At 41.8% G+C, this 25,871-nt stretch overlaps 1 protein-coding gene across 1 annotated transcript; it reads right to left on the reverse strand.

Moving 5' to 3' along the window:
- Positions 1-1,537: 1,537 nt before the first annotated feature.
- Positions 1,538-24,857, reverse strand: QSOX2 (quiescin sulfhydryl oxidase 2). The gene is made up of 12 exons (XM_050981034.1): positions 24,530-24,857; positions 19,704-19,804; positions 18,497-18,545; positions 17,314-17,422; positions 17,028-17,118; positions 15,549-15,694; positions 14,906-15,049; positions 13,070-13,199; positions 11,107-11,229; positions 9,888-10,038; positions 6,304-6,492; positions 1,538-4,216 (listed from the first exon to the last, which is right to left on the reverse strand). The coding sequence occupies exons 1-12, from the start codon at positions 24,855-24,857 to the stop codon at positions 3,666-3,668; spliced, it is 2,112 nt and encodes a 703-aa protein (XP_050836991.1). The 3' UTR covers positions 1,538-3,665.
- Positions 24,858-25,871: the final 1,014 nt, after the last annotated feature.

Below are 25,871 nucleotides of genomic sequence, written 5' to 3' on the forward strand. Positions count from 1 at the left end.
GTCCCACCAGGACAGAGTTCAGGGGCTGTGTCCCACCAGGACAGAGATCAGGGGATGTGTCCCACCAGGACAGAGGGCAGGGGCTGTGTCCCACCAGGACAGAGGGCAGGGGCTGCGTCCCATCAGGACAGAGATCAGGGGATGTGTCCCATCAGGACAGAGATCAGGGGATGTGTCCCACCAGGACAGAGGGCAGGGGATGTGTCCCACTCAGGACCATCAGAAGTCCCTCTCAGCCCCACGGTCTCTCACGCTGTGACATCCAAGACCCCACAGAAGCCCTTGTGCTGATCTCCCCCTGCACACCCTCCTGCCCAGGGGCCAGCAGGCACCAGACCTGCCCATGGCCTTCCTCACTTGGGCTTCTGCCATTAATAAAAAAAAAATCATTAATAAAAAACAACCCACTCAAGCATTTGTTTCTTCCTGGTTTATTTTCTCTTCCCTCATTCAGATTCCTTAGCAGCTCCTGAGAAGTCTGGGCTTAAAAATACACCTCCTCAAGAGGATGGATCTGGTTTATCATGGACATGTTCATGAGCTGCCCTGGCAATAGAGTTCAGCCTAAAATAATTTGCAGACACAGATAACAAGCCCAAACACATCCACTTTGCCCAAACGTTTGCAGTTTATTTTAAACAAGCACATTAATTTACAATTTAGTACAAAACAGTCACTTTTCCTTCCAAGAGAGGAATGAGACAGTAAAAATCCAACCCAACCAGAACAGACTTGGAGATGTCAAGTTATTGACTTCAAATAAATAGAACATTTAAATTACTGAAATGGTATTGTCACTATTTCCAACACCTCATGTGCAACACCACACCTGGGACCTTTGTTCCCATCCAGCAGGGTGGATGCACTGCTGAAAACAGAAAATTAGGAGTTCTCACAAATAACTTCATCAGGTTTCTTTAGCATTTGCAGCTTTTGCCTCTCCTGGCACATTCTACTCCTTTTATTTTATTATTTCCTATTTGAAATCACCCTGAGAGCAAAGAAAGCTCCATGAATTACAAAGGGCCAAGTGACTGCCCCAGCACAGCACGATTCCCACAGGGAAGTGGCATTGCAGGAACCTCTGTGGACAACACACCACACAAATGAAGCCTCCAAGGTTGAGGATGTGGGGCTGGGAGGCAATTCTTAAACCAGAAACATTTTCCTGGCAGCATCAGCCATCCCCCAGCGCAGACTGTATTGGTACAGAGACATAAAATAGTAAAATTTGTCATTAGAAAGACAGAAAACAAACCCAAGATTTACTCAAGTGAATTCAAAGTCAAGAAAACCTTCCCAGATGAGGACATTGAAGTGAAAGCCTTGGCTGGTTCACTGGCAAGAGCTGGAGGACCAACATGGACAAGCAATATCCTAATTTCATTAATTTCATACTTTCATACTCTGAAGAGACAAAAAAAAGCCACTGAATTTTGAGTACTGATTCATTTTGTTGTGTTTGCAGCAGGGTCACAGCAATGTGGAAGTTCAACTTCATTCCATTTGCTGGTTTTTAATGGCAAATTCATCCCTACAAACCCCCAAGGCCTTTTGCTTTCATGTGCAGACAAAAATGAGCAGAATGAGTCAAATTTTATGAAGCCAGGTCCATGTATTGGAATTCTAAACAACCAATGACTGAATTTCAGCTTGAGAATGTGCAATCCTGACAGCAGGAATTATTAAGCAGTTCAGTTTTCCAGATCTAACATTGCTGTGCTGGGTTAGGTTTTCCTGGTGTTTGGATTTTCTTTCAAAGCTAAGGGTCCTTGCTGGTGGGCTGAGAACAGCCCAAAGTTACCTGGTTTTCAAAAGTCAGTGTGGAATCTCCAGGTTTTCCTCTGAATGAGCCTCGCCCTGGGATCTCTCACTGGGTTCCAGCCCAAACCAGAGGGCCCTGATGAGCCTGGAGCCCCTTCCCCATGGGCTCACCACCACCCTTGTGCTCACAGGGTGTCTGAATATCCAAGCCCAGCTGCTCTAAGGATGGGGAGTCATAAATTCCTAAAGAGGAAAGAGCCAGGATGGTTCCTCCTGCCAGAACTCTGGAATTCTGAGGGTCCTTAAGGACACAGACCCAGCCCCTCTGCAGGAATGCTGGACTGACAGGGCCATGGGAACTGAGATTTCTTCCCCTGACACATTCACAGCAGCCCCAGAAAGTTGTTCCTCTCCGTGGGTGTTACTGTGACAAACTTCAGCTACAAGGGACAGTGAATCTTTGCAGCTCACTTCTGTCATTCCCACTGGATGCTGCAGGGACACATCAGAAAAACTCAATTTTGTGAATGTTTGATAATGAAAAAATAACCCTGTGGAGTTTTGGGGATTTTGTGTTGCCAGGCTTCGAACTTTCTATGCTGGGGCTTCTGAGGGGAATCAGAGGAGGACACACCAGTGGTACAAATGCAGGGAATTGGCCAGGGACTCCTCATTCCTTCTCGTGTAACAGAGGAGCCAGCAAACATTCAATTAAATTAAAAGTTGCAAATGTAGAATTGAAAGGAAAAGCCTTTTTATATAACATAATTAATCTGGAGAACTCACTGCCACGAGAAAACATTGAGGCCAAAACCTATTAGGATTAACTAAAGATTAGGTAATGGATAACTAGAACATGCTCAATTACATTGGATAGGATTAGAAACTTCACTATCCAGAATGTGAATTATCCCCCCCAGCCAGGATCACAGCAACTCCTACTCCCAAGGATGATTTTGTAATGTTTCCATGATTTCTTCTCACTGCTGCTCCAAGTACCCCACACTGAGCTCTAGAGGGAACTGGACACCCCAGAAAAGGGCAGCTCTAGGTGGAAATACCAAGGAAAGTGTTAATTGCTCTCTTGTGATGGAGAAATTCATCAGAAGAAAGTCAGGGTTTGTAGATTTTCTGATCTGTTCTGCCACAGTAACACAAACCTTGCTGTCCTTCACTAAAAACGTTGTTTTCCTTTCCTAGAGTTCATCAGGATTGGTTTCCACCTGGATAACACCACAATTACTTAGCAATCAGCATCAGGCTGCTAATTGTGCCCCAAAACTCTCATCCTAGTCATGGCACACACGTATCCTTGGCTGGACAGCACCCAAGAATGGATGAAAGTTTTGAACATGAAATCCTTCCTACTTTAATATGTAAATAATATTTCAGAAAGTCACAGAGGTTTAGAATTGATTTAATCTGAAGAGAACTCATGTTTCCTGAAAAGAATCACCAGAATTCCTGCTTCTCCCAGTGAAGCAGCCAAGGTACCATTCAGTGGAACTGCTCAGCACTCAGGGAGGTGAAATCAGCTCTGGATGAGTTAAAAAAAAAAATAACACCTGACTTGAAAATACACAAAACAATATCCAATTTCCTTCTCCAGCAGGCACAGCGGATTGCATAATGCAATGTTTACTCTGGAAATGAGTAAAGGATGTTGGTGGGAAGTCATGGAAAAACCTTAACTGCCAAACACAACGCTCCCGTGTGAGGACATTGACGTGGCCTTGGGCAAAGCCTGGGGATCTCAAGGCCAGCTCCACCTGTTCAGCTGAACACCTGGGAAATGCCTCAGGAAGAAAGGGGTGTGACCCAAGGAATACTGCATATAAAATCCCTGATCATAAATATTAAAGCTGTGTCTGGGACCCAACAGCCACGAACAGCGAGAGCTCCTACACCGAGGAACGGTGAGACTTCACTTTCCAGCGCTTGGACCTCACCCGGAAAAAAAAGTACATGATCATCAAAAACAAGGATGATGCCACATAGAGGATGACACACAGACTCATGTCTAGGTTGGAAAATCCAATCCCTAGGAAGGACACAGCCTGCCTGGTCCCTTTGAGGCTCACGGATGCAGCTGCGCCTTTGCCGCTACCTTGGACAGCTCCAGGATTTCCCACCGGCTTCTCCAACCCCTTGGAGCCTGGATCTCCTGGGTTCTCCTTCTCCTGGAGTTTGTTTTCTCCATTTCCCCCCGAGTTCTTCTGCAGGGTTTTGTCTTTCCCCTCCCTTGTGTCTCCCTGCTCGTTGTCACTGGGGTCAGCCTGGCTCTGGGTGTACTGATAGAGAATATTTTCACTGCTGTAGTGGGACTTCAGGAACTGCAGGACTTGCTCTTCATTCCAGCTGTGCAGCCCTTTGATTTCCTCGTGACATGCAGGACAAATGTCTGGAGTGGGCCACTGAACTTTGGGGAATTTTGGATCTTCAGTCAAATCACCTAATTGGGAGGAGAAAAAGAGAAATGGAGACAAGTCAGGAGGGATGAGCAGGGAAAGCTGCACCATCAGACACTGCCCAGGGAATGCTTCCCACTTTCAGTGAGGTTGGCAGAAAAAACCACAGCACAATAACTGAATTAAACAAAGACAGTCACAAATTTGGAACTTCTCATCAATTCTGACCCCAAACATTTCAAAATACAAACACTAACTCACAATTATTTCCTTTTTCTCACAGTAAAAGCTGCAGCATTTCAATCCCAACCCCAAATCCTGCAATTGCTGCTTTTAGAAGGCAGGAACACAGCAGAGTCTGGGCCCTGCAGGGTTAACCTGAATTATGGTGCAAAACAAACTGCTCTTTTCACTCCTTAATCCCTGTTTTCTGCCTGGTTTGCAAGAGCAGCTCCAAGGCCAGACACTCAGATATTTTCATGTTTCTGTGTTGTGAACCATTCCATCCCAAGCTTGCTTTTCCACAGCTCTGCATCATTACCAGGACAAACATTTGCAGTATTTTAAAAGCCATGTTCATGTTTAAGGTGTATTTTTCAGCTAAAAAACCAAGTCTTTAAATATGTAACACTGTCTTGAATTAGATCTAATTTTAACATTTCAGATGCTCACAGCTCTGGCCACGTTTCTGAGCTGAACACTGCAGCTGGTCTCACACTTTGCTCTAAAAACCAACATTTTAAAATGGAAAGGAGATAATTTTTAGAAAAAAAATCTCCACCTGATAAAACCCCTAATTTATTTACCTGATTAGTACACTAGCACTTAAAATATTTTAGAAATAATAATTTTGCATTTTATTCTCATTTTATTATTTTTATTCTTTTTAAAAGTAGGAAACTTTCCCCATGATTTTGGGTAAAATAGGGATTCAAAATACATTTAAAAATATTTGCCTCCTTGATATTTACGAGCTAAAGAGCAAATTGGCTTTTTTATCCTAAAGATCACTCAGCAATCAATTTGTTTCAATAAAAATGCAGAAACAAAATGTGTCACAGCAAGGTTACAAACAGAAAGCTCCCTGTACTTTGTGTTTTCCTGCCAAAGAGGGAAATGCTGTAAATCCTGTGCATTCCAAAGGAACAGGAAATAATTCAACAGGGCAGAGCCATATCCAGGCACCTCCTGACCCCCACCCCAAGGTGTTTTCATTGACCAAACATCATTTCTCACTCAGCACCACAAATACAGGCAGCTTTTAAGGGTGAAAATACATCACTGTCCCACAGAGAAATTTTAGCAAACTGAAAAAGCATAATTTAACATTTTTATTTATTCCAGTGTGTTTATAGTTCTTACTAAAAGGGTATTTTAGCTGGCTGCTGCATCACCTAAATCAATATCCATGTGAGTTTTCCAATACCTTAATGTTCTAAATAAGTGCATTGCTCCACCACTTGGCAACTCCAAGTCCACAGGAGTTGCCTGTTATAGGAACCAAAATTAGAGGATGTTTTTATTTAATCTCTTGTTATTTACCTTTTTTCTCCTCAGAGAAAGGAGGCAAACTGTTTGCACTCACAACAGTATTTAATTCTTCATAAATCTTGGGAATGCAGCAGGAGCATAATATGAACACAATGTAGCATATTGAAATTGTAACTAATGCTGCATTCCCAGATCCATAACAGCAGACAGGGATTTAGTGCAAAGAGAAACCAATTTTCTTTAGTGCTTTAGTTACTTGATACCTCCATAACAGAATGGATTCAACACAACCAGTATTTTAACAGCACTTTCAGTGAGAACACAGGGATCTGGAGGGGGCACACACTTCCTTTGCACAGTAATTTTATTTTATTCAGCTGCTGATCTGCCAAGAGTTGAGGCTCTTTTACCCCGAGGAAGCCTCTTGTTCATTCACCATTTTCCAGTCAGGTTTTAACCCTAAACTGGTACAGAAAGAAATGCAATTATTTTTTATCCACTGCTAAGCAGCTGAATTGCTCCTTTGATTTGTGCTCCAGGAAGAGCCTGACCAAGCAGGTGGAATCTCAGAAGAAACCAGCTCTGAGGATGTTGTTTTTCATCCTCCACCAGCCCTGGCTCAGGAGTTTCTCTCCCCTACCTGCCAGCCTGTTGTTGACCACGTTGTGCTTCTCCCAGAGCCACAGGACAGCCTGGTCCAAGCTTTTCACAGAATCCATGGATTCTCTGGCCATCTCCTCAAAGTGCTGAGCACAAGCCTTGCACCCAAAGAAGTGCTGGATGTATCTCCTCATCACCTGCAGCACAATCTGGGGGTTGTCCTCAAGGCCTAAAAGACAAGGCACAGACACAGCTCCAACAGCAGGGAAGTGAAGGGGGGGAGAAGCAAAGGAAAAGTTGCTCCATTCTTGTTCCCCAGAATTGACACCTGAGCTGAAATAAATCACTTTTGCAATTTGGAGTGGCTGTTTGTACCAACACCTAAAGCATTCAGTCTGTACAACTGTGCTCAAAGCTACCCTGAACACCACAACCAAATAAAAGTCAAGTGGTCTCTACAGCCAAAATTCCTCCTTTCAGAGTATCTTAAAATTTTAGGGAAAAACCAAAGTTAGTTACTGAAAAACAGACATTAGTTTTATCAGAGACCATTGTGAAATTGTTACAATACACAAAATTCACATTTTCTGTATGTCACAACTGCTGTGGTATCAGAGACTTTCTCCAAGCTCTTGCCCAAAATGTAAATGAATGTTTATATTATGCATTCACCTCTATATTCATGCCCAGGCACTGAAGTTTTGGTGACTTTGCTACTGAAAAATCAAGAGTCAAACCCCCCTGGTGAGTCCTGCCCAAGGTGCCTGTGAGGGCTGTTTGTTACTCCTCAATTCTGAGGAATTAGGGAGCTCCACAATCTCATTAGAATTATTAATTCCATGGCTTTTTTTGGCAGGCTCTGAATGCACAGAGCAGCTGCTGAGCAACACTTTGGAGAATAAATCAGGAATTCCTCCAAAAATAAACACAAACATGTGATTATTTTTATAACATTCACATTTCCACACTAAAGACAATGCAAAGGAATAATGAATTCAGCAGGAAGATGAGGCCTGCACAGGTTGAGAACTTTGTGGCCTTTCCTGTGTCAGCAGGCAGCTCCTCACATCTCTAAGTGCCTTGAAAACCTGATATAATTTGTTGAAATCCTAATGGTTTCATCTCTGTCACAAAGAATTTCTGATTCATGCTTAATTGACCCAGTAAATTATGTCAAAATGTATTTAAAAATGCCCTGTGTGTTACCATGAGCACACACTTGTCAAATTAAACACATTTTATGGTGCAGATTGATCAAATTACAGACTCCTGCTGCTGAACACCACGAGTAATTTACTATTGCTTTGTTTTCTTGGAAAAAAAAATTCAACAAAACCTGCTCAAACTATCAGAGCACTCATCTGTTATAGATATGGGAAATATATAAAGATTGTCATTAACACCTTTATTTAGAACAACAGGGTATTCTCAAACACAGCAGCAAAAAGAAGTTTTTAAGGCCAAAAGAAATCCTAAAAACCCCCTGATTTCTCCTCAGCCATTCAATATCTGTGATTGAACAGACATGTATAAATAAAAGCTATGAGATTAAAGCAGATTAAATTACTGCATTAAAAGAAAGGCTGGAAAATTATTTTGGAAGTTAAAACAAATTTCAGAACAGTTTTACCATTTATACTGAAATATGTATTTAGGAAAAACAATAAACACAACCAGAAAATTACCTCTTTGTAGAGAAACAAGAGATTGATACACAAATTTAATTTCATCTCCTGTGTAATGGTACACCCTTGAAAATTCATTTTGTGGGGAAATCTGTCAAATTCAGCACTAGATTTAAAAATGCCAGATAATTTTATTATAAAATCCACAGGGCTGTTCTATTTACTCCTGTTAACTAAAACCACATTTCTTGTTGTGAAGTGTGCTCAGGAAATGATTTTTTTGATGATTTTACACATCCTTGGCCGTGAGCAGCTCTGTCCTGAGTTCCTTTGGATCCCTCCTGCTACTCCCACTGCAGGTTCAGATCTCCCCTTTCAGCATTAAAATGCATCAAACAGAGCCCAATAAAATCATTTGATCAAAAGCCACGGGGAGTTCACCCAGAGTGCCAGGCCCTGGAGCAGAGGGGACAACCAGGAGAAATCCATCTGCTTCAGAAAGCAAACAATTGCAAAATGGCTCATTTGGGTTGTTTTTTCTTTTATCAGCCCCCAGATGAATCTTCTATTAACATCTGCCATGTATCATTGTGTAATCCTCCTTTTCTCTTTCCTCCCAAACTACTGCAATTCAGGGTAACCCTAATCTTTAAAGTGGACAAGAAGCATAAAACCCTACCTGTGGTGGGAAGGATTAGGGAGTACATCATGCTTTTTAGTAGATGGGATTTAAACAAGCAATAAGGAGAGGAAAACCTCCCAAGACATAATCCCACAGTCTCAGACTGACCCAATTCTTTCACCATAAGAAGTGATCATCACATATCTGGCCCGATTTACAGCCAGGGTTAACTGTGCCAAAGAGTTCTCAGGTCCTACAATGGATTTTTAACTTCAGGCTCATGCCTGAAACACACAGTTTGAGGGGCAATTTTGTGTTGTTTAATATTAAGAATTAATAGATTTAATCAGAACACTTTGGGACTAAAAAGGGGAAATTTAAAGTTATGCAGGATCCTGCTGAACAGCTCAAAATCATCCAGCACAAGCCCCTCAAACTCACTGCACTAAATTGAAGAAATTCAAACAAAAACAGAAAAAAAAAAATCAGTAACAGAATGATTTGCTATCAAAAAATGCCTCTTCTGCAGGAGAATTATTCAGATTTGAAGGATTTTCACCCTGACTGCAAAGAATGCTGGACAAATGTGTGGATCTATAATGTGAAATAATAAAATCCTTTTAAACATACAATCAACAACTGGTAAATTGAAAATGTCTGAGTTTTATGATGTCCATGTAGAATTCTCATGTTCCTTGGAAAAGACATTTAAAAGGCTTTAAATGAAAAATAAATAGAATTGTAACCAAACAAAGCCCTGTCCTGGTAAGAATAAAACCCAAAGTTTTAGCATTAGTGATTCTCTTTTCATTGGGTGAGGAGAATAGATTTTATAACCAGAATGTTTCTTAAACAGGAATCATCACCAGAATATTAACACTCAGCTTCACAAGATGCTGCAAGTCTAAAAAGGAGCAATTTTACAGAGTGCTGGCAAAGTAGTAAATCACTGCAGGGATTAATGACAGGTACATTCAGCTGGGAAAAAAAATAAACCAGAAAGTTGTAACATGCAGTATTTAAGAAATAACATTACAGAAGGATCAGCTAATGGCTGTACATCTTTTATAGCTACTGAACTGGATGGTAAAACCTCATTTTCCTCAAATTTCATTCCCAGTGCAACCTCAGGTAACCTGAATCATTTTCATCCCTTTTCAGGGAGCTCAACATTTCTTTGCTTGAAATTCTCTTTTTCTTTTTTTCCTTTTTCTGCGTTATTACTCCCAGCTTTAGGGCCACCCACTTTATTCAGCACATTTCCAAACCTTCCTGCAGCAGCCAAGCTCTGACCCCTGCTGGTGCAGCCCTGCAGCCACTCTCCTCCACAAACTGATTCCTTGAGGACTTACACACCAAAAAATATTTGCTGCTCACCTGTGTTTCCCAAAGCTTTTGGTCTCAGTGCAGCCTGAACAGTGAGGGTATGGAACAGCTTCCAGAGGGAGCAGCTGTAGCCCCTCAGCTCTGGTCTGCTGCCCTGGCAGCCAACCCACTGCACTTTCCTGGGGAGAAATATCCCAGAAATCTGCAAAAAAAGAGATATATTTAAGGTATGTGCTGCTCTGGGGCCTAAATGTACCACTGAGTGTGGCAGCACTGCTGATCCCACATGGAATTGAGGTGATCCAGGGTAAAGAGCAATAAATGACTTTCTGCACTTGTTGATCAGTTCATGCTTTAGGCAAACAAAAATCCTCATGTCTCAGATACTCTGAAGCATCATTATAAAACTTATCCCTTTTGGACAAGACACAAATTGTTCAGTCATTGACATCAAACCTACCAAAATCAGTCTGACAGAGCACACAAAGTAGTTCAACCTGTGAAGATTTTTTTTTTAAAAACACCACACACAAAAACATTCCTGTGCACTGACAGAACTCCCCTGGGCACATCCAAAATTCCCTATTACTCCACAAAGTTTACATGAGTTACAGTGTAAAGCCTTAACTGGCTGTAAAATACCATATTATTTCTTCTTGGAACAGAGCCACTACTTATTCATTGCACCTGAAATCCAGTGCAGGATTTCAATTTCTGAGACTTTTCTCTCCTCTTTCTAAAACACACAGGAGGCTTTCAAATTTCAGACAGAAATAGGGAAGAAATTGTGAAGTTCTGTGCAAAGACAACCCTGTGACAGGGCTCTGCCAAAGTGGGATGGGATTCCAGCAGGAAAATTGGAGAGTATTTGGGGGAAACTCTTCAGGAATAATACACATTTCAGTGGGTAAATTTCCCATCACTTAAACTCTGATCTTCAAGAGAATCCTGCTGACAGCAGGCACAGCAAAGTCAGAAATATCCTCTGGGAATCTTGCATCCCTGGGGATGACATTAGGGAACAAGTATTGCTTGCTCACTAAAACCCAGCCAGGATTGCACGTTTCAATTCCCTCATTTCAATTTCCTTGTGTGGATGTGGGTTGGTTATTTTTTTTTTTTTCTGCTAATGATTTCACTTTATTTTCATTTTAACCTTCTTATAACTCCATTATGAGTGGGGGAGCAGCAGTAAGTGATGTCTTAGATTGATATAGGATCTTATCCTTTCCTAATGCCCTGTTTGATGCTGGGCCTGGGAACAGCTTACCCGCATTTTGTTGTTGACCAGATCCAGGATAGCATCATAAGGGATTTTGTCTAATGGAAGGCTCACCAGCCACTCCTGCAAGGTCTCTAACAACTTCACCACAGGCTGACGGCCAGGAAAGAGCTGAGAAAAATAAAAATAAACAAAGAAGAGAACATTTTCAAGCTCAAGTCTCATTAGCAATGAGATGCTTTTGGTTTTATTCAAATGTTTTTGCTGTCTGTAAAATGCTTCATTTTGTTTTCTGATGAGCAAATTAATTACTTGCTTTGCTTGCAGTAAAAGGCCATCTCACAGCAGCTTTTGTTTACAAAATTAAATGAGTTTTTTTTGTGTCAAATGTTAAAATTTTTTAAAATTTTTTAGCAGAACAACTTGACATTATCTAGGATTTCACATTAAGGTGATTCAGTTCTGAATGTTTCTCAAAACAGAGCAAAACACCTCAGTGAAACAGAGAGGCTGAAATCCTTCTCATTTCTGGAAGATCAACCACAAAAATTAGTTCTTTTTAGTCAGATTTCTGTGAGTTTTGAGTTGTTATCCAGAGGAACATTTTCCTTTCATGTGTAACAGTGATTTCCAAAGTGATCTGGAATCAGGGACTTCCTTAACTCAGACCTTACAGAGCCACAGCCTGGCAGATGGGTGTGAGGACCTGTAAATCAGTGGCAAGGCCATTATTTTACAGCAGAAAGGCTATTTTGCTTTAATTAGGGTTGGAATTATTACAGAATTAAGTCAAGTATCTGCCTTTCTTTAGGACCCTTCCAGAGGATTTCAGTCATGAAAATTCCCCAGGCAGGGAATCAGAGACCTCTGTGCCTTTGGATTGACAAGAGAAGAATATGAAAAAATTCCTAACAGAAACACCTGAAAATATGAATGAGACAAGTGAGAAAAGTGCTACATGACAAAAAAACAACAAAAAAATGCAAATAAAGGATAGCAACTCCTGGTGGGACAGGGCAGGGGGAGATGAGCAGGCACCTAAAAGAGAACATTCCCCATTTATCACAACAGCCAGGGAATCAAATGACATCAGCTGGCCAGGAACCATGGGAAGAGCAGAGGATGCTCTGGGGATAATATGATGGAAAGATTACCACCACACTTTCTTAAAGAAATGAGGCCAGCTGCAGATTTCTGACCTCTGATGGCTGCAGGGGGGAGCTGGCTGGGTAAGGAACTGTCTGTCTGATTCTCAGATAAACCCAGATATTTGGAAATGGTTCACATAGGCCTTATTATTCCTTTGAGAGTTATTGATTCACTTGTTAAAAATAAAACAAAGTATTAGCTACACAGGGAGTAAAAATAAAAATATATTGGTCATTTCAGGGAGATGGCAGTATAAAGCAAAATGATTTTAAATTTTTTCAAGTCATATCACATTATATGTGTTTTCTTTTTATGCAAATGAAACACATAAGCATTTCCAATTTTTAAATACTCAATTATATTCAATAGCTCAGTTATTTTTGAATACCTATTTAATCAAAATCAGTACCTCAATTATATTCAAAATTCAGACAGAAGCTACTAACATCTCTAAATAGAACAGCACTTGCCAAGTATGCATTAATGAAATCCAAAAGTCAAGAATGAAAAACAAAGGTTGGTTTAATCCCACTGAGTAACAATAGCTACTTATCCTGAAAATCTGATAAATGGAATATATTTACAGTGTTTGTTCAATATGCTGCAGACTACTTAAGCTTTATTTAATTTTGAGCCCCCTAAGGTAAAATTAAATTGCATTTTAACCCTGTAAGTATGTCAGAACAGCAAACAATATCTCAAAAATAGCCTTTAAATAAACCCACCAGGTTCTTTTTGAAGCTACTGAGGATGCACACACTCAAACACCGTGCAAGACATTTGGAGAGACTTATGTCCCACGATAAATTTTCTGGTGGAGTCACTTCATCTTCACAAATAATCACAGCCCAGGAGTGCCTACCTTGGCAGAGATGGTGACAAAGTCCTTGAAGGTTTTTAGCTCAGCTCCCTCGAGTGCCTTGTGCGTGGCCAGCTCCACCCGGAGCAGGAAATGCAATCCTGACTCAAGGTCAGCCATGTAGAGCCTGGACCTGGAACACACATCAATAATCCTGGCAGGCTCTGGCAGCCTCCTGCCAGCCCTTCCCTCACCACTCTCCCAGGTAAACTGATGAGAGGAGGTGTCATTAAAGCCCCCCCAGAGTGACTGCAGTCCTGCCCAGCCTCAGCGGCACAGGCAGAGTTTGGAAATTTGAGGCACAACCACACATGAGAAAGTTTTTTTTATATTTGACTGAACTTTTTGCTTCCCAGCCAGCTTTACCTTGTAATGAAAATAAAGCCCTGGTGTAAGGAAATTACAGCTTCTCTGCTGGGCTGACCACAAACAGAAACAGGACATGCCCTGAACTGCAGGGATCCCACACAGGGCAGGGGTGCAAACCAGACTGGAAATGTCAGTGTTGGGAAGGACTGAAATAGGAATCCTCTCCCAAATGCAGCAGTTTTACTGCAGGTCCTTTACCTCCCAGCTAAAACACAGCAGCTCTTGAGACAAGAGTTCTGACAGGTACAAGTAAACCATATAAACCAAATCAAACATCTTCCATGTTCCTTCTCACAGCCAAATATCTTCATAACTAAACCTGCTTTACAAAGTACAAATGCAGCAGGCACACAGCCCCAGCTTTCAATGCTTTCCAGGCAGTGTGAGACAGCAATGGAACTGAACAAACAGAAGTTCAGAGAGCTCACACTTCTTGTAAGAGCAGCACTCCTGTTGCTAAAAAAACACAATTACAAAACAAACATTGAAAAAACTGGCTGCTCCCACCTCCTAAATAACATGCAGGAAAGAACATATTAAAAGACAGAATCATCTATAATCATATTTACTACATCTATAATTTCATTTAAGCCACAGACTTATTCTGAATTCATCTCCTTAATGAAGAAAGTACTCACTTAAGTTATAAAAACCAGCACAATTCTGCTTCAAGTTTCTTAAATAAAGAGACATCCACATGAATGCAGGAGGTTCTCCAAAAGGATCCTATTTAGAAGATACTTGGAGTGGAGATTCATGTCAACAAGATTTTGCCTTGCTGGAATGCAGCTCAATTTAACCAAGTTGTTTTGCCAACTGAATGATCCATATAAAGTATTTTATAATAGTCACTGAAAGAAGATGACACTAATAGTGTCCATGAAAGGAAAAGAAGTATTATATTAAAGCACTCAGTCCCACATCTTTTACATCTAAAGATGCTCAGGGATTATCTCTCAGCAAAGGCTTTGCATCCTTCTCTCAAAGAGGGAAAGAGGGTGAAGATAAACCTCAGAGGATTTGGGGTGATAAACATCTTTTACAGTGACTTTAGTATTTTCTATTATTCTTGCATTTGACAAGCCCTTTCCAGTGGGCTCTGTTTCACCATTGCACACACACAGATTCTCCTACAGAAATGTTACAGCTTGGCATTTTACCATGATTTTTTTCAGGGACACTGATCACTTCTTTCAGGTAGTGGTTGATTTGTCCTTGGTATTTTCAAGGCAATTGAATATTTCACAACACAGCAGACATTTGCTGCTAAAACCAAAATACCTCAGTAATTTCACCTGGGAATTGTTTGAAAAGCTGCTCACAATTGAACTGAATGGAGTGAAATGAAGTAAAATATGGAACTGCACAAGGATTTTATAATAAATTACAGCACAGCTTCCCACGTGGCAGGAAAAAGCTGCAGGTGATTTTTAATAACCAAATTTATTAAAAATCAAGGATATCACTTACTTATCAAACTCTTTCCACACCTTGATTTCTGTGCTCTCCTCTTTGTTTTCTGGAGCAGGCAGCTGCAGTGGCAAAAGGAGTTTTTTCCTTACACCTGGCAGTGACTTTAAATATGAAGAGAAGAAAGACCGTAGAGGCTTCAAACTGCAAATGGACAGAGAGATCATTTTAATCTCAGACTAAGTCAATGCCCAAAGCAAATAACTGTATTTATAAAGTAAGATATTCACTTTGGTTTATGTTTTACAGTCCTAGTACACCATGGCTTGTTTGGATACAATGTGAAAAGAAATAATGTTCAATTTATGAATAACAAATCACTTGGATTAGGGGTGTGAAATTCCATTCAAAATAAGAACAAATAATGCTTATCCAAATGTCAATTCTTGTTAAGAACCTGATGCTTCATTTATTTTTCCACTTTTATTCCAAAGATTTTTTTTCCTTTCAGAACTATCACAGTAATAAACTGAAGCTATAAATAAGCAACATTGATAAGTAAAAGCAGTATTAGGTCTTTTATTGATAATATAGGGAACACACAAGTTCAGGCAGTACAATGCATTGATTGAGGACATCAAATCCTGACATTTTTATAAGTTAAGTGAACATCTCCACAACCTTCTGACAGATAATTACTTACTTCTTAATTAATCCATGGCTGCCATTGGGCTGTATCAGGTAGCATGAGGGGACTGAGGTGACCCCCAGTTTCTCCAGAAAAGCTTTATCAAAATTCAGTGCTCTCCTCACCACGATGTTTTCATACTGGATCAAGTCTAAGATAACCTGGGTAATGAGAGGATGCCATGAATTATACATTGTTCAGGGAATATCCAATCTTGCAGGACAAGACACATAAACAGGTGATGTGCATCATCCTTTAAAAACATTAAGCTGTTTGCAGGAAGTGCAGCTATGGCTGCTCTGTGCACACAAACAATTTCACTTAAAGAAGATTTACTCTTCTCTAGAAATTATTACTCCTATTTTCCTTTTTTCAATTTTAGTTTTTCTTGGTCTATTCTGTTCTTTTCCTCTTTCCTTCCATCAGTGATGACACATGGCCTCCTTTTCTTCAGCAGTATGGTTAGGTTTGTCCATTTTGTCTTGTGTTGTAAACATGAAAACAATGCTATTTTCTGTTTCACTAAACTATTCTATAAAGCCTAAATACTACATAACACTAATTTTTTATCCTGAAAGCAGACTCCACTTTGTGTTAATCAAATGACTCTGTCTTCCTCTCTAACTGCAGATAATAAAACCAGTATGATGAAAAGCTGAGGAACTCTATAACCTTCACATTTCTTCAGTAATGCCCACTTGCATCACCACAGCAGCTCCCAGAGAAGAAGTGCCTGGAAGCAGCCAGATCCCAAAGTGATTCCACTCTTGGCAGCACAACCTCCTCCACTCATGACACTGGGCCATGTCAAAATCAAATCTAACTAGAAACATTTTGCAGATACTGGATATTTCCACACAGATTATGCTTGGGTAATTTTGAAGTTTTTTTTCTTCACTTATCCTTAGCAGGAAGAGAAAAGTAACACTTGTCTGAGCTTACAACCAACTCATTAGATAGGAAAATGGTGCCAATCAAATATTTTATTGGGAAGCAAAACCTAAAGACTTCCACTTCCTCTGTGTTTCTGAACTGGGTAAATAATTTTATGCTACCATCCTAATTTCCCAAAATTTATATGTGAAGACAGGGAACTGGAGAGTTTAGATTATTACAAACAGTTGTCCAATAGAATGAGTACTAAAAATGGTTCTCTAGTAGCAATAAAACAATACTGTAATCTGGCAATACTGTTGTGATCTTTCAAATTCTTGAAAGAAAATTGTGCTGAGAATGAAACTGGTAAATTAACCTTCCACTAAAATAAGAATGGAAGAAGTTAACAGGACATCACATTCTTTTCTAAGCAAGTTCCTCTGTGTGAGAGAACATCAGAGCCCTACAAAATCCCTGGGTTTTAGGATCCCCCAAACATGTGTGACCTGCTCTAGAGCTGCATTCAGGGAGCTGCTGCTTGGCTAAATAGACTCAAATCCAGCTGGTTCCTGGTGACATCATTCTCAGTCACTCTGTCCCTCACAGGTCCCACGTTACCTCTCGGCCCACGTAGGAGCTGTTGCTCTCAAACACAATGGCTGTGTAGTGGTGGCTGTTCTTGTCAAAAAGAGATGGGAGATCACTGGACCTTTGAGGAACAGAAAAGAAAATTAAGCTCAGAATGTAACACACCCACTGTTACTCATGGAATTTCCTTTGACAATCTCATAGCAGAACCTGTATTAAAAAAATAAAAAACTTTTAAAAGATTTTTAATCATCTACAGTTTATTTAATTAACTGAGTGAACAGAGAGCAGCTACATTTGAAAACAAGGAACTTACAACACTGGATCCAGTGGTGGGCAAGCAGGAGGTCTCAGCTCCTGGGAATGGTTCTGCAGGAAGTCAATCATCATCTGACGAAGGGTCTGCAGCTCTCGATCTCCTCCTGCTGAGAACAGGTTCCAAACAAACACAACCCTTCAGAAAACTGGGAAAAAATGACTCACATGAAGGTTTGCTATGCATGCTTTTCTGGGCCAGGTTTTTGCTTTAAATTCAGACTTAAAACTCAGCATACTATTTGGCTGAAGGAACTAAGGATTTGGTTGTAGGACTTCATTTTAATGTTGCTGTGAGATCATATTTACAAGCTGTCATCCCACCCTAAAATCAATAAAACCTCAAGACTTTTCCAAATGTAGCCATCTGCCTGCCTTGCTGATTTTCTCTTCAAACAATGCTTGATTCTCAATGTGAACATTTTCACTGTAGTTGCTGTGGGCAACTTCAGCAGGATAATAACCACAAATTAAAACCTGCCAAAATATATCATTCCTACCAAATGGAGAGGCCATAAAGCCATGGAACAAGAGGAGGAAATAACTAAAGTGTGAGAATATTTTATTTGCTTTAAAAGAACCACATTAAAAAGTAGAAAACACTTCAAATGCCCAAGAGATAAAACTAAGGTTCCCTTGTACAGGAAGGGTTAATGGTGCAGGTGGTCTCTTATCTGACCTCTGGCCTTTTAAATGTTCATCCATGGAAAAGGACAACATTACTTTTGTGCCAGACAAACCACCTCAAGCTGTGATCCTGACAAACCCTGGGATAAGCCTATTTTCAGGGAGTCACCATCTGAATAGGGGCTCTCCCAGTGCAACTCAGGATGCCTGGAAAATGGCTGAGGGATCAAAAGTCAGGACTGAGCAAATTGGATCTCGTGCTGATGAGGAGTGTGGTGGGGGAAAAAAAGGGATTAAAAAAATTAACAAGCCATTTGTGAAAATTAAGAGCTACATTAAAAAAAAAAAAAAAAGAAATGTAATTACTAAGTTTCTTGGAGAAATGTTTTGCCTGCCTAAAATTCTGATTAACACTTCATAGTGCACTTGAAATATTCTGTCTTAAAGAGCTATTTAGTGTCCACCCCATCCCTGCCCAAAGGAACTGACAGGATTTTGTTTGTTGTGTGACACAGCCCTGGCTGACAGGAAAACTGCTCTGAGTAAAATGTTCTTACCTTGGTAATTTTCTCCAGTTGTGAATTGTTTTGTAAATGCTTTGAAGTACTGTGTGGGAGAAAAGTCACTGTATTAGACAAAAAAGCCCAGTTTAGGAACAAAAACGGCTTTCAAGAGTTTTTACTTTTACAGCTCTAACTACAAAACATTTTTATTTATCTGCTCAGTAGACAGTTTTCCCCCTTAGCCTATGAGTTCCAAAAAGCTGCTTCTCACCTACCTGAGGGCAAGAGGAAAAATACCTCAATTCATAATTCAATGGTGTGTATTGATCCTGCACTGCAAACTTTAACCCAAACACAAACGAACTGATCACCAAATCTGGGCCACAACTCTGTGTGTCCTTGGAACACTATTCACATTTTCCCAACTCCCTCCAGTGGTTAAACAGGAGATCTAAGGGAGCTTGGCTGCCTCCTGCTACAAAAAAATAACATGGAAAAGATTCTGTGCTTAATAAAGAGGATATCACAATTTATACCTAAAACTTAGGAGAAGGAACAGGAGATATTTCAATGTAGGATTTGTGATCTTTTACCCTGATAGTAAAACCAATATATTTTTTTCTTTTGCTCTTCTGTCAACACAGTTTATTCAACTCTCTCCATCCACCACATTCTCCTCATACTTAATAATGTGATTAATACAGACTGACTGAGAAGGTAAAAATTGCATAAAAATGAACAATGGCAGATACTTTTGGCTAATGTGGCATCCTCTTTAAAAGGCAGTTTAAGCATTTTATTATGAAATTAATCACAAAAATAGCGAAGGATCTATCAAGGGTAAATTTTTAATTGGTCATGCAATCAGCTGTTTTCATGAGGCAATTTCAATGTGTTCCCTTTACTTTCACACACCAAAACTAAAAACATTATTAACAATCCTGTAACTTCTGAATTTGATAATTTTTTATCCAAATGTTTATTATCTAATAAATCTATTGAAACTAGGGGCTATATACATGTGATAACACGATACTTTACAGAATGGTATCTTCTTTCAATAAGAATTTTTCAGATTCAGAACTGAATTACTGCTCAAAACAGCTGCATCAGCTCTTGCATTCAGCAAAACCCCCTCAAATTAATCTTTTATCAACTCTGCAGTTTTCTCAGCAAAGCAAAAACTCCAGCTACAGAACAAGGAGTGACACAGTTTAATTACTAGAAAACATTTGCCTAAGGCAGGATGTTCTGCACTTACCCTAAGGGTTGGGTAATAATGAATCCCATATTCTTTGCACGTCTCATAGTTCCCTTCTTCCCCACAGTCCAGCACTCCAACTCTAATTGCAGATTCCCAGTCTGCAAACAAAGATATCTTTCAATTTGCAGCAGGAGTGACCACGGATCCCAGCTGATGAATTACCTTGCTTCCCATGGAAACCAGCAGCAGGACTCTGAGAGATTCCAGTGGCATAAAAATCCAGCCCTGGGTCGATTCTCATTTGCCATTCATTTCCATCCCCCAGTGTAATACAATCTACTGATTTTTAAAATAACTAAAACCTCCCTGTTTTTCTTGGCTGCATCAGTGTTTTCCATGCACCTGAACTAGAGAAATCCCAGCACACAATGCAGCAGTTCCAGGGGTGAATCCAGGAAGATGAAATCAGGGCCGATCCAACACTTGCAAGGAACTGGATTGAATTCCTCAGCATTTCCCATTAGCTGTGCTCATAAAATAGAGCATGCAGAATGAATATAACTGAATAAAATTCATCCAACAGTTACTCATCCACGTGGCTGTCAATTACAAACCCATAAATTTGATGCACCTTGTATTAGAGCTTTTTTAACAAGCTGCTTTTTCTCCAACTTCCAGTATTCTGAGAGCCCTGAGAATTACACACAACCCCAGCTCATGTAGTGTCTGCTGAAAGCTGCATTTATCTGACAGTATTGTTCAGAAATACATTAGTTATACCCCCCAAAATACCTGAGTTTTAACCAGAGTGTTCAGCAGTTGAGTTTGAGCATCACTCTGACTTTCCTTTACAGCAATAACCATGAGAGTTCAAGGATTTCCATAAACACACTTATATAACTTCAATAAAAGCTTTCAACTAACTTACAGCTTTTTCCTTCTCTTTTTGCTGGGAATTTATCTTTTTGAGCCAGCATCTGCTGCAGCATTCACTTTAAGGAAGAACCACTCCAAGAGAATCCTTAGACAGCTGCTTTTTAAAGCAAAGTTAAATCAAACCAGCCGTGGGCAGAATCTGAAGGTCCCTTACAATTTCCAATAAAATTTAAAAAGCACTAAAATTAAACCTCCTTTTATAGCCAAGAGCATGAAAGCTTCATCAAGTTCAAGAGCTGATGGATAGTTCTGGTCTGTGAAATTTAGCTTGACCTTTACTTGTGTTAGGAGGAGGCCAGGGCAGCTGATGGAGAGGCTTGTGCTGAACATGCCAAGAGCTGAGCGGGCACCAGGAGAGCAGATGGGCACCCATTCACAGCAGCACAAAGGACACAACAGCCCATTTCATCAAATAAAATGCAAAACACAAAAGAAAAGTTTGGCTTCTGGTTATCTCCTCCATTCAACTTTCACCACTCCTCCTCTTTTTTCCACCTGTCTGGATCCTCCTCCACGCCGTGAATGGGAGCTCTCTGAAGTCAATGCAAATAACCCGGCACAACAAAGCAGCCCCACCCCAGCTAAACACCGGGGTTAAAGAGCACCAGCTGGGATGTGCTGCTTAGCATTCCTGCTGCTGGAAACGGAGCTTCTCCTTTCCAAGGGGTGCCAGAGCTGCTGGAGTGCACAGCTGACACTCTGGAGTTACTGCAGCACTGTAGCATGGGCTGGCTTTTCTCAAAATGCTGATTAATTCGAAATTAGCATTAGTGGTTTTGAAATACTGACTCACAAGCGATGGGAATGAGGCAGATGAGGGATGCATTAACCAACACAATCTCTGGTTATGCTAAACAAGCTCCACTGAATGACAGGGCTGTGTTGGACAAACTGGAATCCTGCAGGTGGAAATGCCACAGATCCCATGTGAGAAATGCCACAGAGCATTACAGAATTACAGGGAATTCACTTCCTTTCCATCGACCTGGCTGTTTTCCATCAGGAAGTTTCAGTCAGGGGGGTAAAAGGCTGATTACAAGCACCTCTCTCTCACAGCTACTTGAGAGTTGCCTGTTTTGACACTTGGCTGTTTCCTGACTGCAGTTCCCCACCAAATGTGTTCAAAGACCAGTTTCTAGCAGGAAATCTTTATTATGGATTTGAAACAAAACCTGCTTAATTTGGACAGTTACAATCCTGAGGAGTGAAATTATTCTGTGTATAATTCACAGGTTGTCCTATGGGATTTCCAAGGGTTTGTTACTACACATAATTCCAGCCTGTGGATATTTTGCTGGATAAACTTAATCATCCTTTAGACAGAAAAAGGATAATTAACTCTAATGGCCACTTTGGCCACTGCTGTAATAAAATGAAATGTATGATTAGGAAAGCAGCAGCACTGACTGAGCTTAAAGCCTGTTCTGAGAGGGAGTATCAAAATAAAAACATAAATTACACAAAAGCAAGCACTGATCCTATTTTTCAGGAGAATTATGTTCTGCTGTGAAGTCTGCAATGGTAGTATTGCCAAGATTTAACAAATGAGAAACAAAATTAAAATTAGTTCTATTAGCACAGGCCTTTTTTGGACAAAGCTGTTGCATCAATTTAACAGGATTTTGTTTGGACACCAAATCAGCAAACACAACCCCAGTGATCCAGGAGCTCCCTAATGTAAAATCTGCATCCTCAAGGATATCCTTTAATATCCTAGCAGATGAGTAAGTATCTTTGAAAAAGAAATGTTGAGACAGATTAAGTGGGCAAAATATTTTGGGTTTGGTTTCTTTGATGAAGCTACCAGTTAAAGTGTGACTGTTCCCAGTATCCTAAAACCCATTCATCCAATGTGAAAATGGAAATATTTGGCTGACAAATAACACCAAAGCCAATAGCATTTGCAGGCTGTGCCAATGTCCACAAACATTCAAAATCCACTTTGTAAATGAAAGTTTTCATAAAAACTCAGTGGATTAAAGGAGACAGGCCTTTAACTGATTGCAGTGATACAAGTGCATAACAGCACCTGCAGTTACCATGTCTGCTGGTGAGGAAGAAAATATGTATTTTAGGAAGTCTTTACAAGTTAGAAAGGTATCACACTGCTGTAATCCTACCTAAATCCCTGTCTTATTTTGACCCAAGCTCTGGCCAGTTTGGGCTCTTCATGCTCTCCACTGCTGTGCTCAAAGACCTCCTTGTTACTTCAAAGCAGGAGAAGATCTAATATTATTTTGGCCACGAGCAGATCGAAGCAGGAGAGAAAATGTTACATAAACTTATGCAAATTAAACAGAAGAAAATTACTGGTTTATAAACAAACCCTTCAGGCAAGTAAGGAGCATTTGAAGTGCTCTGAAAATCATGACAGTTCTGTGTTTCTCTGCTTTTGAGTTTTTGCTCACCAATCACAATTCCTCAGCGTGTGATGCACCTATTTTAGGGTGGGTTTCCATTTCCATAGATCTAAATGCACCCTTAATATTTCACCTACATTTCAGATGAGCTGTTAATGCTTTTCAGAGTGTCACAGAACAGCCAGAGCTCTTCAGTTCCTCTCAAAGTGAAACCATGATGCATTAAAAACTGCTGTATCCATCCTGGAAACATCTCCTGGGTGAAATGTGAATTAAGAGTAGTTTAAAAGCCTTTTACACTGCTGTATTAAGCATAACATTTCTTACAAATCTGATCTCAGGTTTCCTCCCCAGCAGAAGTACTGAACTTCAATTGATACCTCAGGGGCCTGTTTGTTTCCTTACATCTACAAATAGAGTAAAACTCTTCAGCACCTGCCAAAAAAACTGAGCAGGCTAAGAGATAGCAAGGCAGGTCACTCAGCATAAGCTGGAGATGCCACCATTACTTTTAAAGTCACTAACTGATTAATCTGAAAACCTGGTTCTCACTTTGCTTGATTTTTGTATTATTTTCTGGTGGTCCTTTCCCCCCTTTGAGCCCATCCACACTACACTGAATTTGCAAGATATAAATCAAGTGTGTGCACGGCATCTGCAGTACCACAGTATTTTTTGCTTATCTTCTGAAACAAGCTGCTCTCTTTATAAAACATTTAGAAGGTAAACATCGTGCCTTCAAGAGTTCAATGTAAACAAACCTCGGGTTCACAGGGACGTTTACATGCAAACCACACTGCTGTGTGTGTGCAAGGTAATGGTTTATGCTTGGATTCCTCCAAAACCTTTAATTTGGAGGTGTGCTTCCACCATCCACTCCTTGCTCTGTCCCATGTGCTGCTTTGGCTGTGTGGCACCACAAAAGCAGGGGATGGAGATGATGCTCACAAACCAGAGCAGGGGATGAAGGTGATGGTCACGCACCAGAGCAGGGGATGAAGATGATGCTCACACACCAGAGCAGGGGATGAAGATGATGTTCACACACCAGAGCAGGAGATGACGGTGATATACACTAAAGCACCTCCAGAGCAGGGGATGAGGGTGATGCTCACGCACCAGAGCAGGGGATGAAGATGATGCTCACACACCAGAGCAGGGGATGAAGATGATGTTCACACACCAGAGCAGGAGATGACGGTGATATACACTAAAGCACCTCCAGAGCAGGGGATGAGGGTGATGCTCACACACCAGAGCAGGGGATGAAGATGATGCTCACACACCAGAGCAGGGGATGAAGATGATGCTCACACACCAGAGCAGGAGATGAGGGTGATACACGCTAAAGCACCACCAGTGCAGGGGATGAGGGTGATGCTCACACACCCCCGGGCACACGCGGCATGGCCCGCAGGTGACACAGTGACCGAGGCCCCGCGGTCCCCCAGCCCAGCGCCCCCCGGGGCACCGCCAGGCACCGCCGCGGCCCTGCACCGGCTCCGGGCACCGCGGGAGGCCGCGAAGGGCCGTGGGCCAGCGGCCGGGCCGGCGGGGCCGTGTGCGGTGACCCGGTCCGAGCCTCACCTTTGACGTCCCCCGCCAGCGCTCGCCAGGTGGGCGCGAAGGCGATGCAGTGGCCGCAGGACGAGCTGTAGAACTGCACCACCCAGGCGGCCGAGGAGTTGAGCAGCGCCGGCCGCACGGAGCTGGCCGTCAGCACGGTCAGCGGGTCGTGCCCGGGCCGGTACAGCCGCGCCGTGGTGGCGGCCGCCAGCAGCACCGGGAGCAGCACCGGGAACGGCACCGGGAGCGGGACCGGGAGCAGCGGCCGCCGGCCCCCGCCCGCCGCCGCCATGTTGGGACGCGCGGAGAGGGGCGGGGCGGAGCCGCGCCATAGCAACGCGCCGGCCATGGCGGTACGGCCTGAGGCCAGCGGCGTCAGTCCCGCATCCCTGAGGGGAGCGGCGAGCGTCCCGTGTTCCTTGGAGGAGCCGGGATTGTCCGTGCTCCTGAGGGGACCGTCCCGTGTCCTCTGAGGGGATCGGGAACCGTCCCGTGTCCCCTGAGCGGAGCGGGGATTGTCCGTGCCCCTGACGGGACTGTCCATGTCCCTCAGGGAAGCAGGGACCGTCCGGTGTCCCTGAGGGGAACAAGGACTCTCCGTGTCCCCTGAGCGCTGCAAAATACGGAATATATAAAATTTTTATTTGATGTTTGATGCAATCCGTGAAACAAGCAACCAACAAGCTCCAAGTGTTAGAAAAGCGCTGGTCCCCGAAGCGGCCCCGCACAGGAGCAGGTTGTACGGGGAGCGTTTGGAGTCTCCCTCACCGGAGATATCCCAGAGCCATCGGGACACGATCCTGTGCTCTGGATAACCCTGCTGCAGCAGGAGCTCGCACTGCCGGACCCACTGCTGTCCCTTCCAGTCTTACCCATTCTGGCCTTCTGTGAGATCACTTGGTGGCCAAATTCATGTGATAATTTATATAGAAAGAGAAGTTTGAACTTCACGAGCCTCCTCGCTGAGCAGAGATGAAAGCAGGGCAGTCTTTGGGTCGAGAGCTCTTTCATCCCTAAGCACCTCTCTCGGCAGGGAAGAGCCTCTCTCCTCTGAAGCTCTGATAAAAGGCTGTGTGTAGGTGGTTTGAGAGAAGCTCTGTCCTTTCCACAAATTCAGGATGAGCACTAGTCATCGATTTTAGCACCTTTTCACTCTGGCCCAGTATGGAAGTCTCCTTTCATTTCTAAATACAGGCTCAAGAATTTTCATTACGTTAATGAGAAGCAGAAAACCAATAATGTCCCCAGAGAAGGGTTTCAGAGGATTTTAAAACTCAGATGATGAAAGATTGAGGTCTCTGAAAAGATAATTCTTGCTTGTGTTGCTTGCTTGTGTTGCTCACAAACACTTCTTTTAATCCAT

Source organism: Serinus canaria, chromosome 17 (assembly GCF_022539315.1).
Source record: "Serinus canaria isolate serCan28SL12 chromosome 17, serCan2020, whole genome shotgun sequence".
Classification (NCBI taxonomy): domain Eukaryota; kingdom Metazoa; phylum Chordata; class Aves; order Passeriformes; family Fringillidae; genus Serinus; species Serinus canaria.